The sequence below is a fragment of the Carcharodon carcharias genome, chromosome 8 (genome assembly GCF_017639515.1).
Source record: "Carcharodon carcharias isolate sCarCar2 chromosome 8, sCarCar2.pri, whole genome shotgun sequence".
In the NCBI taxonomy this organism is placed as follows: domain Eukaryota; kingdom Metazoa; phylum Chordata; class Chondrichthyes; order Lamniformes; family Lamnidae; genus Carcharodon; species Carcharodon carcharias.
Window position 1 is genome coordinate 79168289 of NC_054474.1, and position 23457 is coordinate 79191745.

General features: G+C 41.2%; 1 protein-coding gene across 4 annotated transcripts in view; it reads right to left on the minus strand.

Annotated features, from left to right (window-relative positions):
* crebrf (creb3 regulatory factor) overlaps positions 1-23457 on the minus strand; it is a 70886-nt gene that overhangs the window by 19765 nt on the left and 27664 nt on the right. For all 4 annotated transcript variants that reach the window (XR_005943792.1, XM_041193583.1, XM_041193585.1 and 1 more), the window contains exons 2-6: positions 20006-20196; positions 17755-17880; positions 15965-17027; positions 13834-14031; positions 485-674 (exon numbers count right to left, since the gene is read on the minus strand). Coding sequence is in view for 3 of the 4 variants with exons in the window: in XM_041193583.1 (XP_041049517.1) it covers positions 485-674; positions 13834-14031; positions 15965-17027; positions 17755-17880; positions 20006-20014 (1586 nt within the window). In the remaining variant the exon portion in view is untranslated. The remainder of the gene's footprint in view (positions 1-484; positions 675-13833; positions 14032-15964; positions 17028-17754; positions 17881-20005; positions 20197-23457) is intronic.

Below are 23457 nucleotides of genomic sequence, written 5' to 3' on the forward strand. Positions count from 1 at the left end.
TCTTAAGGGACAAATGTCCCTCTTATTTCCCCAGTTGGATAGGCCACCTATGTGTAGCGTATGTGGAGTGTCAATGAAGATAATACAAAAAAAAAGTGAGTTTCACCTTTCAATTATGTTAGAAAAACTGCTTTTATTAACATGTCCAAAACAAATCCTTTTTCCAAACATCTAACTTTCAGATAGAGAAAGGTGGGTTAATTTTGCATGTGGGTAGAACGAAATGTGGTGAGCTGTACTTAAATTGCAGCATTTCACCTTTTTGTACAAAAAGTGGTAATGGGTAGGTAGATATGGAATAGGTAATTAGAGCTCCACCCACCCTTCTAGAGAATGGATAGAATTTAATTTTTGAGGGGATGAGGATAGATATCCATTTTTTGTTAAGATGGAAACATATTTCTGGTAATAACAAATATTAAAAAGAATTGGTTTCAATTATACACTGTATATACACAGTGCTGTTTGTAATTCTTTTCATTACCTGGATGCTAGTTTGTTCTTCTCTTTTCTGGATCTTGGTCTGGCAGTTAATGGCAGTTCACTTACAGGTGTCAGATCACTAATCACCTTGTTTAGTTTTCTGAGTTCATTTCCAATCTGTAGCAGTTTTCTTGGATTTGGAGTCAAATCTTCCACATCTGTCCTGCGAGACTTCTTCACTAAATATTTTCCTATTTTGACAAGAACACATACCATTAGTTTATCCAGATTCACCACAATTCTATGAAACTAACAACATCTTGCTATACAGCATTTGAGCAATTGGAAGCATGGCATGAAGCTTGGGAGGTACAGGTGACTTTGGACTTATGGCTCTCAAAGCTATCCACCACTGTGGTTCCTTGCTTCGTTTCTGGTACTGATGTAGATTAATGATAGAGATTGATTACACCACCAGGATTGTAGAGGGCAAACTAAATGAAACATGGGCTTTTTTCCCCATCTAACAATTCCAATGTTATTTAATCAATTAATGCAACAAATGCAATTAATTAAAGCCTCCCATAATAAGCTAACATTTTCAGGAAATTGATTCAAAGCTGATATAAAATTCTAACTTCGATGGTCAAGTATAAAGTTCCAAAAAACAACTTTAGAATAGGACAATTTTTAAACCAATAGGGCAATTTTAGAACCACTTAAACTATAGATGTGTGGTATGACTCTCATCACACCGTGGTTGGCCTCCCTACTCTTCAGGCATCTTCTCCTTTGAGCACCTCAACTTGCCCACTTGCCTTGCACTTTTTTAAAGAAAATACTCGTTTTCTACCACCCACCCAATTACCATGCCAATTTTCTCACCAAGATAACTTTGCAGCTTTCCTCCCTCAACATTTTTTCTTGTGCATTCATGGGATGTGGGCATCACTGACTGGACAGCATTAATGCACATCCCTATTGCCCTTGAGAAGGTGGTGGTGGGCTGCCTTCTTGAACTGCTGCAGTCCATGTGGTGTAGGTACCCACAATGCTGTTAGGGAGTTCTAGGATTTTGACCCAGTGACAGTGAAGGAACAGCGATATATTTCCAAGTCAGGATGGTGAGTGACTTGGAGGGGAACTTCCATGTTCCCATGTGACTGCTGCCCTTGTCCTACTACATAGTAGCACCTGTAGGTTTGGAAGATGCTGTCAAAGGAGTGTTGCCGAGTTCCTGCAGCTCATCTTGTAGATGGTATACACTGCTTCACTATGCGTCGGTGGTGGAAGGAGTGCCTATCAAGTGGGCTGCTTTGTCCTGGATGGTGTCAAGCTACTTGAGTGTTGTTGGAGCTGTACTTAGCCAGACAGGTGGAGAGTATCCCATCACACTCCTGACTTTTTTGCCTTGTAGATGGTGGATAGACTTTGGGGAGTCAGAAGGTGAGTTACTCATCACAGGATTCCTAGCTTCTGTCCTGCTCTTGTAGCCAGTGTTTATATGGATAGTCCAGTTCAGTTTCTGGTCAATGGTGGCCCCCCCCCAGGATGTTAATAGTGGGGAATTCAGTGATAGTAATGCCATGAAATGTCAAGGGGTTAGATTTTCTCTTGTTGAAGATGGTCATTGCCTGGCGCTTGTGTGGCGCAAATGTTACTTGCCACTTGTCAGCCCAATCCTGGATATTGTCTTGCTGCATTTGGGCATCTGTACTAAGTGACTTCTCATCCCCAGGAATTTCAACGTCCACCTCAATATTCTGAGTTCAGCGACCTCCTGTCCTTCCTTAATCTCTTCCACCAGATAAACTCACCAAATAGATTCACGACCACCCACTTGACCTTACCAACGCAAATGGCCTTGATATATGTCAATTACAGGTAAGGCCATCTCTGATCATTTCCTTGTATCACTCTCCACTCTCAGTCCCCTTTTCCACTTCCAACCTTACTTTCTTCTGTGTTCTGCTAGAAAAGACTGCATTTTCAAAATCCCAAATAACGAGCCTTTGGTCCTCCGTTCAACACAACATTTCTGCAGCTAACAGTCTGCTCAATCGAACCCCCACCCCCAAACCCCCACCCTACCCCACCTTTGGTACCCTAGCACCTATTAAAACTATCACTAATTCTCTCATCCTAAGCATTCTCCCTGATAAAACCCTTATATCTGTTTCCTTAAGTCCAAGAGATGCAGACATGAACATTTATGGTGGACAGCTAGTTTAGCCATTCATTGCCAGATCTAGCTGGAGCACGCAAGAAACCTTCAGGTTCTGCTCGTCTGCCAAAACTGTTCATTATTCCAGGATCACCCTACAATGCTTTCTCACCCTCAGCTTTCTCTATTGCAAACTGTTTTCATAAACCTCACCCCTATCTTGTTCATCCTCTAACAATATACAACAATGCACCTCTAACAGCTGCTTCATCAATGGCCTTCCTTCCCTCATTAGGTCAGAAGTGGGGATGTTCACTGATGATCATATAATGTTCAGCACCATTTGCTGCTCCTCAGATACAGAAGCAGTCCATGTCCATAAGCAGCAAGGCCTGAACAATATCCAGGCTTGGGCTGACAAGTGGCAAGTAACATCCGCACCACATAAGTTGCAGGCAATGACCATCTCCAAGAGAAAAATCTAACCATCGCCCCAGGACATGGCATTACCATCGCTGAATCCCCCACTGTCAACATCCTGGGGGTTACCATTGACCAGAAACTGAACTGGGCTAGCCAAATAAACACTGTGGCTACAAGAGCTGGTCAGAGGCTAGGAATCCTGCACCAAGTAACTCACCTCCTGACTCCCCAAAGCCTGTCCACCATTTACAAGGCACAAGTCAGGAGTGTGATGGAATACTCCCTACTTGCCTGCTAAGTGCAGCTCCAACAACATTCAAGAAGCCAGACATCATCCAGGACAAAGAAGCCTGCTTAATTGGCACCTCATGCGCAAACATTCACTCCCCAACACCACCAATGCACAGTGGCAGCAGTGTGCACCATCTACAAGATGGACTGCAGGAACTCATCAAGCCTCCTTAGACAGCACCATCCAAACCCACAGCCTCTACCATCTAAAAGGACAAGGGCAGTAGACACATGGGAACACTACCACCTGGAAGTTCCCCTTCAAGCCACTCACTATAACATATCACTGTTCCTTCACTGTCGCTGGGTCAAAATCCTGGAATTCCTTCCCAAACAGCACTGTGGGTAGCCCTATACCACATGGGCTGCAGTGGTTCAAGGCAACAGCTCACCACTACCTTCTCAAGGGCAATTACGGATGGGCAATATTTGCTGGCCTAGCCAGCGATGTCCTCATCCGATGAATAAAAATTAAATACGTTTAAATCATCACAGCAGCTATATTTTTATACTCAATTTGGCAATGTCACTCTTATCAATTCAGAAGAAATTCAATAAGAGCCCTGAAAGATAATTTAGTTGGCAATTTATATGGCAATGCAACAAAAAATATAACCTATAAATTTTTAATTTCAAAATTTAATATCCTATTGGATCTCGATTGAACTTTTTTTTAAAAAAGGGGTGGTAAAGCGACTCTGAAATGAAGACTGTCCTATTTAATGCCTATTCTAAATTTTACTTTGTGAATGAATAACCTTTCACCATTTTATTCAAGTGGTCATTCTTTGAGAGTCTAGCCTGTAAAAGTTACCTGGCTTTTTGATCATGAAGGGCATCATAGACAAACACAAAGGACCACAAATAGTCTCCTGCAAGAATTCTGCAATCCATTAACCTGTAAAATTCTAGCTACAAGACTTGAAACAAATGAATAATAAGCATACTCTATCCAGTGAGATCCACAACAAACTCTTTGTAAAGGAAGATCCTGTGACATCTCCATTTCCTTAGTATGCCTAACACTAACTTCAAAATCATTTGCAATTCTGAAACAGAGCTGAAGTAATCAAAACTTTGGAAAGGTAGAAGGAGGCTGCAATTAAAAGAAGTTTGCCATTAATTGTAAGTGCTCTGTGATTCTTCTAGATGTTAATACAAAAATAAATTGGAAGCATTCTGTTACTGAGTTTTTCTCTTTTATGCTTTGCCTCAATTATTCTTCATGAGAAGGCTTCAGCTTCTTTGGCCCCACACTCTAGAATTTCCCCCCTAAGTTACTCTGCTTCTTCATCTTCCTCTTCTCGAAAGGACCCTCCCTCAGAACCTACCTCTGTAACCAAGCTTTGGTCGCACCTATGAATATTACCTCTTCAGCTCAGTGTCCATTGTTTTCTATATCTCTGGAACATGTTTTCCACATTGAAAAACTATACATAAATGCAGTTGTTCAAATATTTGACACCTGTGGCCCTCAGCCAGTCTCCCTTACACACAGCCTGAAAATTCAGCTTTCTTGAACATTTTCTAGTTTTATTTATTCAAGTACTATAGGTCCAATATGAGTGGATCCGTATGTTATCCTGTTCCTATCTCTGGTGTTCTTTCGGAAGCAACTAAATGAACAGCCTAGCTCAAGGAAATGTTCCAATGGTTTCAAACAAAAACAGATTTAATGGCTCTGCCATTAAAATTCAGAAACTCTTAGGAATGCTGCCTACTGAAAAAAACTTAACCTCATGAAAGGAAATTTTCTCAACAATAAGGGTATAGTTTTCTTGGGCAATTTCCTTCGCTCACATATCTGATATGTTAGACCTTACTTGTTGGAACAATCCCCCGCTGGTATTTTAGCCAGTATTATGAAAAGGATTATGAACAATCACCGTTTGTGTAATTGGTTGCAGAGAGAGGTCCTTACAGATTCTGTTAGCAGATTCTGTTAGCAGATTGCTTCAGCGATTACTGTTGCAACTTATTCAAGTGACAACAACTCTCCTAATGATTCACGCACATTTCTTTTATAATATCAAGCTTCTTTACGCTGATGGTGATTTAGTCTTTTATATTAAATGACATGCAAATAAAACATTCTGGCTCCCAGGCTCTGACTACCTCCAGAGTATGCTCCAAGACAAAAGAGCATCACAATCCTGCAGTCACCACCTCCAGCCCTCTACACAGTTGCAGGCCTCAAGAATGCTCTGCCTTAAAGGAGGAGCAACTTATTTTCTTAGGAGAGTGTGAGAGGAGGATCCTGGGGCAGGCAGTCACCAGCACCTAGAGGAGAGTGCAAGAGAAAGACCCTGGGACAGGCAGTCAGCAGCACCTAGAGGATCCAGTCTATCTAGAGAATCCAGCATCTAGTCTATACTCAAATAGGAGTAAGGGTAAAATAAAAGCAAGGGTCCATATTCTATTTAGTTAAGATATGTCTGGGGAGCTCAGTCCCATAAATCCTGCTCTATTTGGGGAATCCTAGATGCTCCTGGTGGTCTGGATGACCTTGTGTGCAGGAGGTGCCTCCGACTGAAGCAACTTGAGCTCCGGGTTTTGGAGCTTGAGCGGCAGCTGGGGGCACTATGGTGCATTCGCAAGGCTGAGGGGTTCATGGATAGCACGTTTCAGGACGTGGTCACCCCACAGCTTAATGAAGTGCAAGCAGAGAGGGAATGGATGATTGCCAGACAGAAGGGGACCAGGCAGGTAGTGAGAGTGCATCTCGCTCGCAAACCGTTTTTCGGCCTTGGAAAACGGTGAGAATGATGTTTCCTCTGTGGAGGCCAACCACAACCAAGGCCATGGTCCAGCTGCTTGGTGTGTGTGTGTGTGTGTGTGTGTGTGTGTGTGTGTGTGTGTGTGTGTGTGTGTGTGGCGGGGGGGGGGTGGTGGTGGTGGTGTGTGGAAGGGCAATAGTGGTAGGGGATTCATTAGAGAGGGGAGCAGACAGGCGCTTCTGCGGCCGTCGATGTGACTCCATGATGGTATGTCACCTCCTGGGTGCCAAGTTCAAGGATGTCACAGAACAGCTGCAGGGCATTCTAAAGGAGGACCGTGGACAGCCAGAGGTCTGTGGTCCATGTTGGGACCAATGACTTAGGAAGAAATAGAAATGAAGTCCTGCAAGCAGACTTTAGGGAGTTAGGTAGGAACTTGAAAAGCTGGACTTCAAAGGTAGTAATCGCCGGATTACTCCCAGTGCCGCGCAGTAGTGAGTACAGGAACAGAAGGATAGAGCAGATGAATATGTGGCTGGAGAGATGGTTCAGGAGGGAGAACTTTAGATTCCTGGGGCATTGGGACCGTTTCCAGGGGAGGTGGAACCTAGACAAGTTGGTCGGGTTACATCTGAACAGGAATGGGATCAACATCCTTACAGGGAGGTTTGCTAATGCTGTTGGGCGAATTTAAAATAAGTTGGCAGGGGGAACGGGATTCTGAAAAGTAGTTCAGAAGAAAGAGAAGCTGAGGTGGAATTAGAAGTTAAAACGGTGGTAAGTGAGTCTGGAAGGCAGAGGAAATATAGGCTAGATAAGAAAAAAGTAAGTTTAGCAAGGCTAAATGGAATATATTTTAAAGCAAGGAGCTTGAGGAATAAGACAGAGCTGAGGGCACAGATAGGCACGTGGGAGTATGATATCATAGCTACAAGTGAGACTTGGCTAAAAGAAGGGCATGATTGGCAGCTTAACATTCCTGGTTATAGGGTATTCAGACAAGATAGAGAGGGGGATAGAAGAGGAGAGGATATCACTGCAGGAGTTCTTCAGGGTGGTGTCCTCAGCCCAACCATCTTCAGCTGCTTCATCAATGACTATCCTTCCATCATGAGGTTAGAAGTGGGGATGTTCACTGATGATTGCACAATGTTCAGCACCATTCGCGACTCCTCAGATACTGAAGTAGCCTATGTCCAAACACAGCAAGGCCTGGACAATATTCAGGCTTGGGCTGACAAGTGGCAAGTAACATTCACGCTACGCAAGTGTCAGGCGATGACCATCTCCAACAAGAGAGAATCCAACCATCGTCCCTTCATGTTCGATGGCATTACCATCACTGAATCCCCCACCATCAACATCCTGGGGGTTACCATTGACCAGAAACTGAACTAGACTAGCCATATAAATGTGGCTACAAGAGCAGGTTAGAGGCTAGGGATAGTGCGATGACTAACTCACTTCCTGACTCCCCAAAGCCTGTCCACCATCTACAAGGCACAAGTCAGGATGAGTGCAGCTCCAACAACACTGAAGAAGCTGGACACCGTCCAGGACAAAGCAGCCTGCTTGATTGGCGCCACATCCACGAACATTCACTCCCTCCACCACCGACAGTAGCAGCAGTGTGTACCATCTACAAGATGCACTGCAGCAATTCACCAAGACTCCTTTGACAGCAACTTCCAAACCCACAACCACTACAATCTCAAAGAACAAGGGCAGCAGATAGATGGGAATACCACCACTGCAAGTTCCCCTCGAAGCCACTCACCATCCTGACTTGGAAATATATCGCCATTCTTTCACTGCCACTGGGTCAAAATCCTGGAACTCCCTTCCTAACAGCACTGTGGGGTGTACCTACAACACATGGACTGCAGCGGTTTAAGAAGGCAGCTCACCACCACCTTCTCAAGGGCAACTAGGGGTGGGTAATAAATGCAGGCCCAGCCTGCGATGCCCACATCCCGTGAATGAATAAAAAAAAGGGAGGTCACTATATTGATCAAGTATTCAATTATAGCAGTAAGGAGGGATTATATCTTGGAAGAATCATCAAATGAGGCCATATGGGTGAAAGCGAAAAACACAAAAGGGGAAAACTGCTGCTGGGTGTGTACTATAGACTGCCAAACAGTCAGGGAGAGATAGAGGATCAAATATGTAATCAAATTTCAGAGAAGTGTAAGGATAATAAGGCAGTAATAGGGGATTTTAACTACCCAAATATTCACAGGGATGGTTTTAGTGTGCAAGGTGGGAAGGGAGCAAAAATCTTAAGTTGCATCCAGGAGAACTTTTTTAGCCAGTATGTAAAAAGTCCAACAAGGGAGGGGGCAGTTCTGGACCTAACTTTCGGAAATGAGCTGGGGCAGATGGAAGGCGTATCAGTAGGGGGGCATTTTGGAGATAGTGACCATAACTCAATTAGATTTAGGATAGTTATGGAAAAGGATAAGGTTGGGCTGGGAATAAAAGTTCTAAACTGGGGAAAGGCTAATTTTACTAGGATGAGATACGATTTGGCCCACGTGGGCAGATATAACTGTCAGAGCAGTGGAAGGTATTCAAGGAAGAAATAGCGAGACTACAGGGCAAATACGTCCCTGTAAAGAGAAAAGGGGGACCAAGTCCGGAGAACCCTGGATTTTCAAGGGACATAAAGGTTAAGATTAAGAAAATAAGAGAAGCTTATGGCAGATACCGAGGGCTCAATCCGGCAGAATCCTAGAAGAGTATAAAAAGCGCAGGGGGGAAACTTAAAAGGAAATTAGGAAAGAGAGTGCATGAGAAAACATTGGTGGGTAGAATAAAGGAAAACCCAAAGGGTTTTTTAAAATATATAAAGAGCAAGAGAACAACTAGGAAAAGAGTAGGGCCAATTAGAGACTATTGAGGTAATGTGTGTGTTGACCCAGAAGATGTGGATACAGTCCTCAATGAATACTTTGCGTTGGTCTCCACAATGGAAACGGATGACGCAGCTATAGACTTCAGGGTGGATGACTGTGAAATATTAAAGCAAATTAACATAGAAAGAGAGGAGGCACTAGCGGGTTTAGCAGCCTTAAAAGTGGACAAATCCACAGAACCGGATGAGATGTATCCCAGGCTGTTGAGGAAGGCAAGGGAAGAGATATCAGGGATCCTGCCAGTAATTTTCAAATCCTCTCTGGCCACAGGTGAGGTGCCAGAGGACTGGAGGACTGCTAACGTTGTCCCATTATTAAAAAAGGGAGGAAAGGTTAGACCAGGAAATTTCAGTGGTGGGGGAGTTACTAGAAAGAATTCTGAGGGACAGAATATATCTACACTTGGAAAGACATGAATTGATCAGGGATAGTCAGCATGGATTTATTAAGGGAAGATCGTGTTTGACAAATTTGATCAAATTTTTTGAGGAGGTAACTAGGAATGTTGATGAGGGTAATGTATTTGATGGTCATCTATATGGACTTTAGCAAGGCTTTTGATAAGGTCCCTCATGGCAGACTGGTCAAGAAACTGAGAGTCCATGGGATCCAAGGCAAAGTGGCACGCTGGATCCAAAATTGGCTGACAGGCAGGTGGCAGAGGGCGGTGGTAGAGGGATATTCCTGTGACTGGTAGGATTCCACAGGGTTCAGGGCTGGGGCCCTTGCAGTTTGTGATGTATATAAATGATTTGGACTTAATTGTAGGAGGTATGATCAAGAAGTTCGCAGATGACACGAAAATTGGTAGGATGGTAAATAGTGAGGAGAATATCAATGCACTGGTCAGTTGGGCAGAGCAGTGCCAAATGAAATTCAAACCAAAAAAAAGTGAGGTAATGCTCTTGGGGAGGGCTAACAAGGCAAGGGATTACACTATGAATGGTAGGACCATGGAAAGCAAAGAAGATCAGAGGGACCCTGGAGTGTATTTCCACAGATCCCTGAAGGAGCAGGGCAGGTAGATGAGGCAGTTAAGATGGCATTTGGGATACCTGCCTTTATTAGCCGAGGCACAGAATACAAGAGCAAGGAGGTTATGCTGGGACAGTATAATATGCTGGTTGGGCCACAAATGGAGTACTGCATGCAGTTCTGGTCATCACATTATAGGAAGGATGTGATTGCACTGGATTGGGTGCAGAGGAGATTTACCAGGATGCTGCCTGGACTGGAGGGTCTGAGCTATGAGGAAAGATTGGATAGGCTGGGGTTGTTTCCTTGGAGCAGCAAAGGTTGAGAGGGACCTGATAGGTGCGTATAAGATTATGAGGGACATAGATAGGATGGATAGGAAGGCACTTTTTCCATCAGTAGAGAGGTCAATAATCAGGGGACATAGATTTAAGGTAAGAAGTAGAAGTTGAGGAGAAATCTTTTCATCCAGAGGGCGATGGGAGCCTGGAACTCACTACCTGAAAGGGTGATTGAGTCAGAAACTCTCCTAACATTTAAGAAGTATTTAGATATTCACTTACATTGCCACAGCCGCAAGGGCTATGGGCTAAGCGCTGGAAAATGGGATTAGTGTAGTCAGATCTTTGTTGACTAGCACGGACACGATGGGCCGAATGGCCTCCTTCTGTGCAGCAAATGTCTTTGAGTCTATCTAATTTGATCCATGCTTATGTTATATGTAGGTACATAATACATAGGCTGCAGGTTCAATCGTGGATTCATTTTTAGGTGTTTACCATAAGGTGGCATATTATCAACTAATCTCCTAATCGGGAATGAGTTTATTTCTTGACCTGGGTGTTTCCATTTTCTACCCCTGCATTCCAAACTATTTGTTCATACAAAAAGGCAATATGATTTTTCACAGTAAAAATGCAAAGAGGAATGTTGGGAGAGGTTGACTTTTTAAATAACTTCAAAATATTCTAATATGCTCCCTGTCTTTTGAACCCAGCTTTATATGAGCCATTTTGACTTGAAAAGGAACGCTCAATTAGAATCCAGGAGAGATGGAGCCCACTTTAGAACTTAGCCACTTTGAGATCCCTGCATCAAGTGGTGGTGCACTATTAGACAGTCTTCTAACAGCAATATCACCTTATATTCAAGTCGGGTCTGTATTGGGTGTGGGGGGATGGTGGTGGTAAGGTAGTATCACAGTGCAGGTACAGTCAAAATATGCTGCTGCCGTAAATATTGGATATAAACTAGGTAATATTGAGGTTAAGGATAATTCAAGCAGCTATATAGCTTTATAGAGTAAGATTGCAAGGAACATAAAAACTAACTGTAAAAGTTTCTATAGGTATGTGAAGAGAAAAAGATTGGTGAAGACAAATGTAGGTCCCTTAGTCAGAAACAGGGGAATTTATAATGGGGAACAAAGAAATAGCTGACCAACTAAATATATACTTTGGTTCTGTGTTCACAAAGGAGCACACTAATAACATACCAGAAATGTTGGGGAACATAGCGTTTAGTGAGAGGGGGGAACTGAAAGAAATCAGTATTCATAGAGAAATGGTGTTGGGGAAATTGATGGGATAAATCCCCAGAGCCTGATAATCTACATCCCAGAGTACTTAGGGAAGTGGCCCTAGAAGTAGTGGATGCATTGGTGGTCATCTTCCAAGATTCTATAGACTCTGGAACAGTTCCTACAGATTGGAGGGTAGCTAATGTAACCCCACTATTTAAAAAGGGAGGCAGAGAGAAAAATGGGAATTATAGGTCAGTCAGCCTGACGTCGGTAGTGGGGAAAACTCTAGAGTCCATTATAAAAGATTTAATAGCTGACTACGTGGAAAACAGTGGCAGAATCAGACAGAGTCAGCATGGATTTATGAAAGGGAAATTATGCTTGACAAATCTACTGGAATTTTTCGAGGATGTAACTAGTAGAGTCGATGACAGGGAGCCAGTGGATATGGTCTTTTGGACTTTCAGAAGGCTTTCGACAAAGTCCCACTTAAGAGATTGGCGTGTAAAATTAAAGCGCATGGGATTGGGGTTAGTGTATTGAGAAGGATAGAAAACTGAGTGGCAGACAGGAAACAAAGAGTAGGAATAAACAGGTCATTTTCTGAATGGCAGGCAGTGACTAATGGGGTACCACAGGGGTCGGTGCTGGGACCCCAATTATTCACAATATATATTAATGATTTAGATGAGGGTATTAAATGTAACATCTCCAAATTTGCAGATGACACAAAGCTGGGTGGGAGGGTGAGCTGTGAGGGGGATGCAGAGATGCTTCAGTGTGATTTGGACAAGCTGAGTGAGTGGGCAAATGCATGGCAGATGCAGTATAATGTGGATAAATGTGAGGTTATCTATTTTGGTAGCAAAAACAGGAAGGCAGGTTATCTAAATGGCTATAAATTGAGAGTGGGGAATGTGCAATGAGACATGGGTGTCTTTGAACACCAGCCGCTGAAGGTAAGCATGCAGGTGCAGCAGGCGGTAAAGAAGGCAAATGGTATGTTGGCTTTCATAGCCAGAGGATTCGAGTACAGGAACAGGGGTGTCTTGCTGCAATTGTTCAGGGCTTTGGTGAGACCACACCTGGAATATTGTGTACCGTTTTGGTCTCCTTATCTGAGGACGGATGTACTTGCTATAGAGGGAGTGCAGCAAACGTTTACCTGACTGATTTCTGGGATGGCGGGGCTGACAATATGAGGAGAGGTTGAGCCGGTTAGGATTATATTCACTGGAGTTCAGAAGAATGAGGGGGAATCTCATAGAAACCTATAAAATTCAAACAGGGCTAGACAGGGTAGATGCTGGAAGGATGCTCCCGATGGTGGGGGAGTCCAGAACCAGGGGTCACAGTCTAAGGATATGGGGTAGACCATTTAGGACTGAGATGAGGAAAAATTTCTTCACCCAGAGAGAGTGGTGAGCCTGTGGAATTTGTTACCACAGAAAGTAGTTGAGACCAAAACATTGCATGCTTTCAAGAAGGAGTTAGACATAGCTCTTGAGGCAAAAGGGATCAAAGGGTATGGGAAGAAAGCGGGAGCAGGCTATTGAGTTGGATGATCAGCCATGATCAAAATGAATGGTGGAGCAGGCTCGAAGGGCCGAATGGCCTACTCCTGCTCCTAGTTTCTATGTTTCTATATGACTTGATACACAATTATTTCAGTTGGCACACTAAAGGAAGAATGTTCAAGGACAATCTAATGGTTTCTCTCCATGCCCGAGACCCCCTCTCATGGAGTTCTTGAACATTTTTTTTTAAAAGATTTTGTTCAACATAGTTCCAAGATTCACTCACATGGAAAAGTGAAAGTGGCAAAATCCCAAGATTGATAATCCCTTGATTCCAACATGGCAGGTTAATGACAATTGTTGCACCTCTTGAAACTACATAAAGGAAGAAGATGCAAATGCTCTGATGGGTCACACTTTCTGGCATTTCTTTTGAAAACACCTAAAAGGTTGTACAAAATTTGAATCCTCTCACTTCTCTCCATCAGAAAAAAGGATATTTTTCAGCACTTCAGCACAAGAAAGCAATGACATTTCATTAGGAAATTCGACACTGAATTTGATGGTGGTGATGATAATGATGGGACAGGAGGAAGTACGGTAATGGAAGCAAAAAGAGATGAAAAACTTTTGGAAGCTTTCTAAGGATCAGTGCTTCCCCTTTTCTCTGCTCTAGTAATGTAATATATTACCGTGCATGGATAAAGAACTAAAGAAAAATGTGCAATTTGGCAAGTAAATAGATAAAACATTCAGACATATTAATCAAATGCTTAACAGACTAGACTGTACTTGTATTTTGTCAGAGAACGTAGCTCAAATATTGGGTTTCAATCATTCAGAAAGCAAGGCCCAAATTAAATTATAATTTCCTTCAGCTTACCATGGTGTAAACCATTTTTCTGATACATATTACTGGGCAAAGTATCTCTATCCCATTCAGAAGGCTTTAACATTCGATCTTGCTTGGGTGGTGGAATCAGCTGTTCACTGTACTCCCAGAAATATCTTCTTTTGCTCCTTTTTCTGGAAACACCTGTTACTGCATCCTTCACATCTTCTACAGTGTCATTTTCAAATCCTGTACAGGAGAACACAATATTGATGACACTCTGAAACTAGCACCATAAGAAAATAGCATCAACCATTACAGACAAGGAACATAGATAAGAGCAGTTTCTTTTAGATATACAATGGAATTAATGTGAAAAACATAAATTGTTTTCATCACACTGACAAACTTAAATTCCTGACAGCTAGGCATATTTTTTGTTTCTTTACTTGTCCCATTACTCCTTTCTTTGGCCATTCCCCACCAACTCTTTTGTCATTTAAACTTTCCTGCCTTCCACCCTATCATAGATCTTCCTTTTTGTTCTTTTTCTATCCTTGTCCCTTTCACTTTTGAATACCTATATCTCTAACTTTACTCAGTTCTGATGAAATGTCATCGACCTGTAACATTAACTCTGTTTCTCTCACCACAGATGCTACCAGACCTACTGAGTATTTCCAGCATTTTTTGTTTTTATTTCAGATTACCTGCATCTGCAATATTTTGCTCAATTTGTAGGGTTCTTGGCTTTAAGAGTAACAGAATACAAATGCAAGGAAGTTATGCTAGTTAGTCCTCAGCTGGGGAATTGCATTCAATTCTAGGCACTGCACTTTAGGAAGGATGCCAAGGTCTTTCAGAGGGTGCTGAAGAAATTTATTAGAATCGTACCATGAATAAAGGACTTTTGTTATGTGGTCAGAGTGAAGAAGCTGGGGCTGTTCTCCTTAAGGCACAGAAATTTAGGATAAAGATATGATAAAAGGTTTTCAAAATCATGAATGCTTTTAACATAATAAAGAAATCGAAACTCACCATCATTCTGACTCATCCACAATCCTGACTTGAAAATCTATTGCCATTCCTTCACTGTTGCTGGGTCAAAATCCTGGAACTCCCTCCCTAACAGCACTGAGGATGTACTTACGCCACATGGACCACAGCAGTTCAAGGCGGCAGCTCACCGCCACCTTCTGACAGGCAATGAAGGATGGGCAATAAATGCTGGCCTAGCCAGTGATGTCCACATCCCATGAATGCATTTAAAAAATACTGTTTCCAGTGATTGTTTCAAGAAGGTTCGATAACCAGATGATAGGAGTTTAAGGTGACTGGTAAAAGAAGCAGAGGTGACATAAGGAAACTTTACAAAAAAAGTGAGTTGTTGTGATCTGGAATATACTGTCTGAAAAGGTGGTAGAAGCAGATTCAATAGTAACATGAAAAAGGGAACTGGATATATACTTGAAGGGAAAATATTAACACAGCAATGGGGAAAGAGCAAGATAGACCAGGTTTCTTTTTTCTATGCTGCAATCTTTTTACAATTCTATGATATATAAAATTACAACCAACCTCATTTTATTTGTACTCATCTGGTACTTCAATTGCACAAAAAAACCTTTGCCAACCATTTCTTACATTTAGCCAGTACCGGCTGAGCAACACTGTATTACCGTGCCATATAACATATATTCTCCATTTTGGTTACTTACTCCAAATATCATTTGTGTTACCTTTTCTTATATAAAACCATATGTGCTGCCGATTGATCCTGTTACCGTAAAAATATAAACCTTTCTGAATCTGATTATATTGCTCTCCATTATTTCCTTTGCATTTCAGCGATATTTTAAATAACCTCCGCCAGTTATTAATTTATTTTGAAAATAGCAATAGGCTCTGTATGAAACAGGGTGCCAAAATCAAATAATAAGAGGAAACTCTGTAATTTGACAATAATCTGAACCCAAAGCTGTAAAGTGCATGAGTAATGAACATATAAGTACATGAGTTCTGATGTTAGATCAAACAGGGTTGGAGGAGGCTGGTGTGGAGTATAAACACCAGCACAGGCCAACTGAGCCAAATGACCGCCTTTGGTGTTGCAAATACTGTGCATAGTTAGTGAAGGATGAAACATTACTATTTCAGTTTTAACACAATAAATCTCAAGTACCTGGTTCAGAGAAGGTGTCACTGACATCATCATCTTTGTCTTCCTCCTCCTCATCATCATCATCGTCATCTTCCTCATTATCACTGTACTCATGCTCACTACCAAATCCTTCATCATGGTCCTCATCGTCTTCTTCATCTTCATCATCTTCTGCTTCCTGCTCAATACTAGGAGACTGTTCATTCAAACCATCAGAAACAAACAAAGAATAATTGTGCTCTTCCTTTTTCTGAGTATGATCAGAGATAGGTGGTGATAAAATTTCGACTGTTTCAGTTTGAGTATTCAGGTCATTGGCTTCTTTGAATACTGTGGGTGTTTTATTGGAGTAAATACTTTCTGCACTCTTTTTCTCTAGTTTCCTGACTGCAGTTCCAATATCACTACAACAGGAATCATCTGGTAAGTCACTGTGAACCTGGGTAGCACCCAAAGTTGATTTACCAAGTGGTGCGGGATTGATCCACACTTTAGCTTTTTTAACAAAGTCTTTGTTATCCACAAGAACAGACCCTATTTTGGTGTTAAGGGGCTGAAGTTTGTTGCTGATGTCCACGGTTGCATTTGAACAAACAGATTTGGCTACCTTTTGGGTAGTCTCAGGTAAGCACGCATCTATACAGGGACTTCTGGCAGATGACACTGGTGGCGCTGCCCTATTTGCTGAAAGTTTTTTCCCAGCCAAAGAAGAGGTTAATGAGTTCTGATTTAAACTCTTCAATAAATCGGGATGATATAATGAATCTAAAACAGGCTGTGAATCTTCGCAGTTTAGCTGGGCCAAAGTTGGCGTCCTGCTGATGACCTCTTCGTTTTGATAAGGACTGGAAAAATCATCTAGCCCAAGGAAGTCCACTTCCTTAGTTCCCCAAATGTCATAGCTGGTTAATTTGGTGTATTTTGTCAAGTCTTCCCAGCATGTGTCCCACTGCTCCCAGTTTGAATTATAGGAAGGATCCGAATCTAGTAGTTCATTTAAAGGCTCTAAAATTTCAATGTCTTTACAATCTCCCAAAGTAAGAGGATCATCTCTTGAGCTCTGAGTGTAAGTCATCTCTCGATCCTGAAAGAAATTAGAACATTCTATTAAAAACAAGGCATTATGTAGATTGGGGAAAACAAAAACAATTCTCAAAGTAAGTTTTCCCCTCCTGCCCAGACAACAGAAATAAGTTTTATAATGTAACCAGAATGCTATTTAACTACAGCTGGAAGATATGGTAGATTCAACTCTGCACAGCATTCTTAGATTGTGGTTGTGTTTGTTCACAACTGGATTGCTGACCCTAGTGGGTAAAGAAACCTTGGCATATAGACAGAAAAGAAAAATGCAGATTTAATTCACAATTTGTTTTAAACTGCCTGATTTCAGCTGGGGCCCCAGGAGGGTCATGACTTTTTGTCTTGGTACCCCACAATCAGATAGGCAAATAAAACGTTAACAAACTTCCCTCTCTCAGTGCTATTCAATAACCCCTACTAGAAAATGCTGGTGTGTGGACTCTGGAGTAGATAGAATCAGCCTTTATAGTAATCTTGCTCTCAGGGTTAACAGCCTGCAAACACATCTCATCTAGAACTAAATATGAAGAATGGCCAGCTGTGCAAAATATTAACAGTGGGTCTGAAATCAATGGAACCATACTCCATAAAAAGCTAGTGCCTTCAAGACAAATAGGAAGACAACCGGAAAAAAATACAGAAAACTACAAAGAGTAAAATTAGGACGTAGCAAGCGAAACATCCAGAGTAAACAAGCTGTTGATTTATTTGTATACTACAAATCTTACCAGTTCGTACATGAAATCAGGATCCGAATTATTCCCCAACAAATCTGTACTGGTTAAGGCCTGGTCTGGAAATGGGCGGTTACAAAAGGCATCCCCAAACGGAGGATCCATTCCACTAATGTTGGGCTAGAAAATAAAAGGATACCCAAAGCATTAATAGAGTAGTTTATTAAAAATATTTTTCTGTACACAACTGAGATTTATTTGCAGTAATCATGAAGTTGTGCTACTAATGTTTTGTGAATTATGACAGCGTTTTATTCCTTACTTTTGCGCCGTTGATGCTTAAACTTCCTATTCTGAGTTTTGAAATAACCTCCCATACTAAAAGCATAATCTTGCGCCCTCCAAATTCAGTTCCACACGTTACAAAATTACAACTAATATTAAAGTACTTTATGGAATCAAACCCACTAATGCTTCACCTGAACCTGCGAGAATTCAATTTACCTGTGAGCACTTAACAGCTTTCTGATAGCAAAAGTGAAAAATCTTGAGATGATAAGAAGGTACCAGGATCAGTGCTTTTGCCAATCTACAAAATCAGTATAAAAACCTGGTTCAGAAAGTTGCACAGATTTTCTTTTCTTCCCAATTGCCAAAATTAGGTAGTTAGGAAGAAGGAAGGAAAGGAAACAGTGTATTGGTGTAGAATGTGTTGCAGTGTTACAGCGTTTATTATGTTGTATGTTGTAGTGAGGGAGGAGAATAGATATCATTTCACTCTTCCACAGCATAACCTAAATTGAGATGTAATGAGCCTGTGTAAAGTGAAAGCATGTTGCTTTTTGTGGTAACAGAGATACTCAGCTTGCTTTGTGCAAATATAAATGCAGTCGCAACTGACAGTCTAGGAGGACCTCAGTCTAGAGCTATCCTAGGACCTTTACTAGCATAAAAAGTAAAAGATATTTCAGAGAAACTGGGAAGGAATGTGGAATGAGACTGAGAGCAATCCAGTTGTCATGATGCCACCTTGGCATAGTCCATGTTGGGGCCAATGACATCAAAAGGAAAAGGATGAAAGGAGACTCTTAAGGAAATTTTAAAAGGGCTCCATGGATAGCATTTTCAGGATTACTACTTGAGCCACATGCTTACTGGCATAAGGATAGGCAGATCATGAAGGTGAATATGCGGCTGAAAGACTAGTGTCTTTCAAGGCACTGGCACACCTACTGGGACAGGAAAGAGCTGTAGTACTGGGGCCTGGTGAAAAGGATGCAAGTTTGAAGGTGAAAGAAATAGGAAATAAGAATACCAGTTAGGTAAAGGTAAGGAACAAGGGTAACATAAATGGCCAGGGAATAAATACGGTTTATGAAAAACCATAAAAGGATAGTTAAGAATAGAGGAAAAGGGACTACTTACAGACAAACTAAACTGTCTAAATAGCAACATACACAACATCCAAAATAAAACGGCGGAACTGGAAACAATAACCTATAACAAAGAACTAGATGAAGTAGGAATAACCGAAAGATGACTAAAGAACAGGAATGCCAACCAAATATTGGAGGTTATAACATAACCAGAAAGGATAGGGAACCGAAGAAACTTCTTTACCCAGAGTTTATGTGAATGTGGAACTCATCACCACAAGGAGTAGCTGAGGTGAATAGCATTGATGCATATAATGAGAAGCTGTAATAGACACATGAGGGAGAAAGGAACATAAGAACATATTAATGGAGTTAGATAAAGAAGGAAAGAGGTTCACGCGGAGCATAATAAGGGTATGGATCAGATGGACTGGATGACATGTTCCTGTGCTGTAAATGCTAATCAATACTATGCATATATGATTTTAAAGTAAAATTTGCTGAAAGACAAAATCATGTATCATAGCCTTCAAGCCATCAGGTAGACTTCCAACCATAAAACAAGTAATAATAACGATGATGAAAATTGCAATATTTTAACTATTTTATCCTCTGGATTATAAACCGCTTTTCTAATTCATCTGCACAGCAGCATTGAAAGATGTTAATATACCCGCATTAATTATCTCTACATCAATGTACATATTTTATTCTTGTTTTAATTCAAATTCTAAAGCAGGTGGCAAAATCATAACCATTCTAATTACGTATGAAAAGCTAAAATTTCAGTCTTTGGGTGCAAATAGCAATGTATTTTTTTAAAATATTGTAAACTGCGATTCAAATACCTTCTGAGTGCAAGCAAACAGTGCAGTGTTACAGGAATGCTTCAAAGTTAGGATCTGTACGGTAAGAGGTTACAAACCTACCTGCGGCATTGCCAAGCCCACATCTGCTTTATCCAAGAGAATTTTTTTCTGCTGTTTTGGTTGAGTCGTTTCCAGTTTTACTAAATGATTGAAGTGGTGAACGAATGTGTCAATAGTAAGGTCAGCTGTCAGAACACAAAAGTCACTGCACTGAATTTTTTCTGGTCAGCTGTTCTTTTTAATTCACGAGCCTAACAGGAAAAAAGGCATATATACAATTAGAACAAAGTCCAATATACTGTATCATATTACTTAAATCACAAGATTAAATTCTGCTGAATATTCTGCATTTTTATTTCTTTATATCAATTTTCTTGCCTTCCCTCCTGAAGACTCTAACTCTTGTTGTGGTACAGTTCCTCAAGACACCTGCAACTTTTCAAAAACTCGCTTAAATAGGCTTCTACGTACATTTGACTATCTTGGTACTAAAAATAGGTTGTAATTCTAATGCATGATCTTAAGGTTAATTTGTAGGAAAGATAGAACAATGAAACTATCAGGAATGACAGGACAATGGAGTGTCAACTGTTAGCAACATTTAATGGTAACATTCAGTGAAAATTTGGATATTGCTGCATGTAGCTGAACTCTGAGCAACTAAACTTTTCTGTTGGCCATTAAACAAACATTGTTTTTGTTTTTCCAGAATAGGAATCAAATATATCTTAAACAGCCACCCCCTTCCCAAGCCAATGTGATGCAATGGAAAGGGACTGCAAGAGTATTTAGTGCACAAATAATTATCTGGCATATCAACAATCCTTCACCTTCATGCATGAAAGGATTCTAAAAATATACACAAGTAAAACTTGTGTCCATCTGGATGATACGTGCAAGAAAAAGGTGGACACCAAAAGCTTCTAATACAAGTAAATTACAAAGCATTTTTAAGCAGAAATTTTGGACAAAAATAGTGTCTGCCTGAATGCCTCAAATTGTACGATGCACTGTCCTGAGCCTGAAATTAAGCAGATAATCATCTCATATTCAGTAAATCAAATTACTTTGTTCCAAAACCACTGACATTTACAGCAAGGAAGACAATCCTGCTTTTTACTCAGCTGGTAACACTGCCTCGAAGTCAGATGCCCATGGGTTCAAACCCCATCCTAAATTTTAAAGAATCATGCAGATACTTCAGCACACTATGATTTCAGTGCTGTCTTGTTGAAGGCATAGTCATTCAGGTAGGAGATAAACATCTGCATGTTCTACTGGGTCCAGTGAATGTAAAGATATAGCACTTTTCAAAGAACATTCTGACCATATCCTTTCACTAACCAAAATACTGACCAGTCTAATAATCTGTTGAATTTATTGTCTGAGGTGTTATATCCAGGTAACAAAAGCAACTACACTTCAAATAAAAAGCAATTAATTGGATGTGAAGTCATCTGGAACATCCTGAGGGGCATGATTAAGCCTTTTTCACTATTTGTTCATGGAATGTAGGTCGGCATCACTGGCAATTCCAGCATTTATTCACCACCCCTAATAGCCCTTGAAAAGGTGGAGGGGAGCTGCCTCCTTACATCACTGCAGCCCATATGTGAAGGTACTCCCACAGGGAGTTAGGAAGGGAATTACAGGACTTTGACTCAGCTATAGTGAAGGTCCAGAGATTTATTGACAAGCCAGGACTCTGTGTGGCTTGGGAGAAGAATTTGCAGGTTGTGGTCCTATGCACCTGCTGCTGTTGTTCTTCATGACAGTAGCAATGTAGATACAAAATTGGCTGAGGGAAAGGAAACAGAAAGTAATAGTTAATGGATATTTTTCAGGCTGGAAGGAGGTTCGTAATGGAGCTCCCCAGGGGTACCTTTGCTTTATATATGGTGTGCAAGGGAAAATTGCAAAGTTTGCTGATAACACAAAATTTTGGAGAATTGTAAACTGTGAGGACAGTGTAGAACTTCGAAAGGACACTGACACATTGGTGGAGTGGGCCAATAGGTGGCAGATGAAGTTCAACGTGGAGAAGTGTGAGGTGGATACACTTGGTACAAAGAATATGGAGAGGCAGAATAAAATAATGGATACTATTCTAAAGGGTGTGCAGGAGCAGAGAGGCCTGGGTGCTTATGTACATAAGTTATTAAAGGTGGCAGGACAGATAGAGCTATTTCTAAAGCTTACAGTATTCTAGGCTTCATCAATAGGGGGCATAAAGTACAAGAGCAGGGAGATTTTGATGAACTTATATAAGACACTGGTTAGGCCTCAGATGCAGTATTGTGTGCAGTTCTGGGTGCCACACTATTGGAAGGATGTGAACGCACTGGAGAGAGTGAAGAGGTTTACGAGGATGGTTCCAGGATTGAAATACTTCAGTTATGAGGAAAGATTGGAGAAGTTGAGACTGTTTTCCTTGGAGAGGAGAAAGCTAAGAGGACTTTTCAAAATCATGAGGGGGCTGGACAGAGTAGATAGGAAGAAACTGTTCCTGCTAATAAATGGATCGAGAACCAGAGGGCACAGTTTTAAGTGGTTTAGCAAAAGAAGCAAATGCGAGGTGAGAAAAAACTTTTTCACATAACGAGTAGTTAGGGTTTGGAATGCACTTCCTGGAAGTGTGGCAGAGTTAAGTTCAATTGAAGCATTCAAGAGGGCATTGGATGATTAGTTAAACAGAAACAACGTGCAGGGTTATGGGGAAAAGGCAGGAGATTGGCACTAAATTAAAATGCTCAGAGAGCTGGTGCAGACACGATGGGCCAAATGCCTTCCTTCTGCACCATAACAATTCTGAGATTCTGGTAGAGATTTTAGGATTGGAAGATTCTGTCAAAACAACCTTATCAAAATTCAACTGCCATAAGTTATCTGATTGCCCAGCCTCTAGGAGTGCTGCAAAGACACTGGGGTGAAATTTTAGCAGAACAAACACAAATAAGAATAAAGGCAGGGTACTGAACCTGCACCAATTTTCTCTCTCAGGCAACTGAGAAATGTGTAGTCAGTGGAACACTCATGTGTGCCAGGGGATTGGTTAGAAGTCCAAAAAGAAGAAACTGGGGAAAGAGTGTGGTCTTATAATGTTTAGTCGGAGAAAAATTGGTGGGGCAAACAGCCAAGAAAATCAAGAACAGGTTCAGCGCAACACGTTTATTAGCAAAACAAAAACAGAAACAGAATTATCTGGAAAAACTCAGCAGGTCTGGCAGCATCGGCGGAGAGGTCTGGAGCATCTTCTCCGCCAATGCTGCCAGACCTGCTGAGTTTTTCCAGGTAATTCTGTTTTTGTTTTTGTTTTGGATTTCCAGCATCCGCAGTTTTTTTGTTTTTATCTCTACGTTTATTAGCAAGTTGGGGCCCTGAGAGCCATAAGCTACCAGGCAACAAAGCATAAATATGATCACAATTTATATCATTGACTGTAGCACAAATATTAAATAGAAATATAATTTTGAAACAAGTTGAGAAACTTGCAGGCAAATTACAAAGTAGCT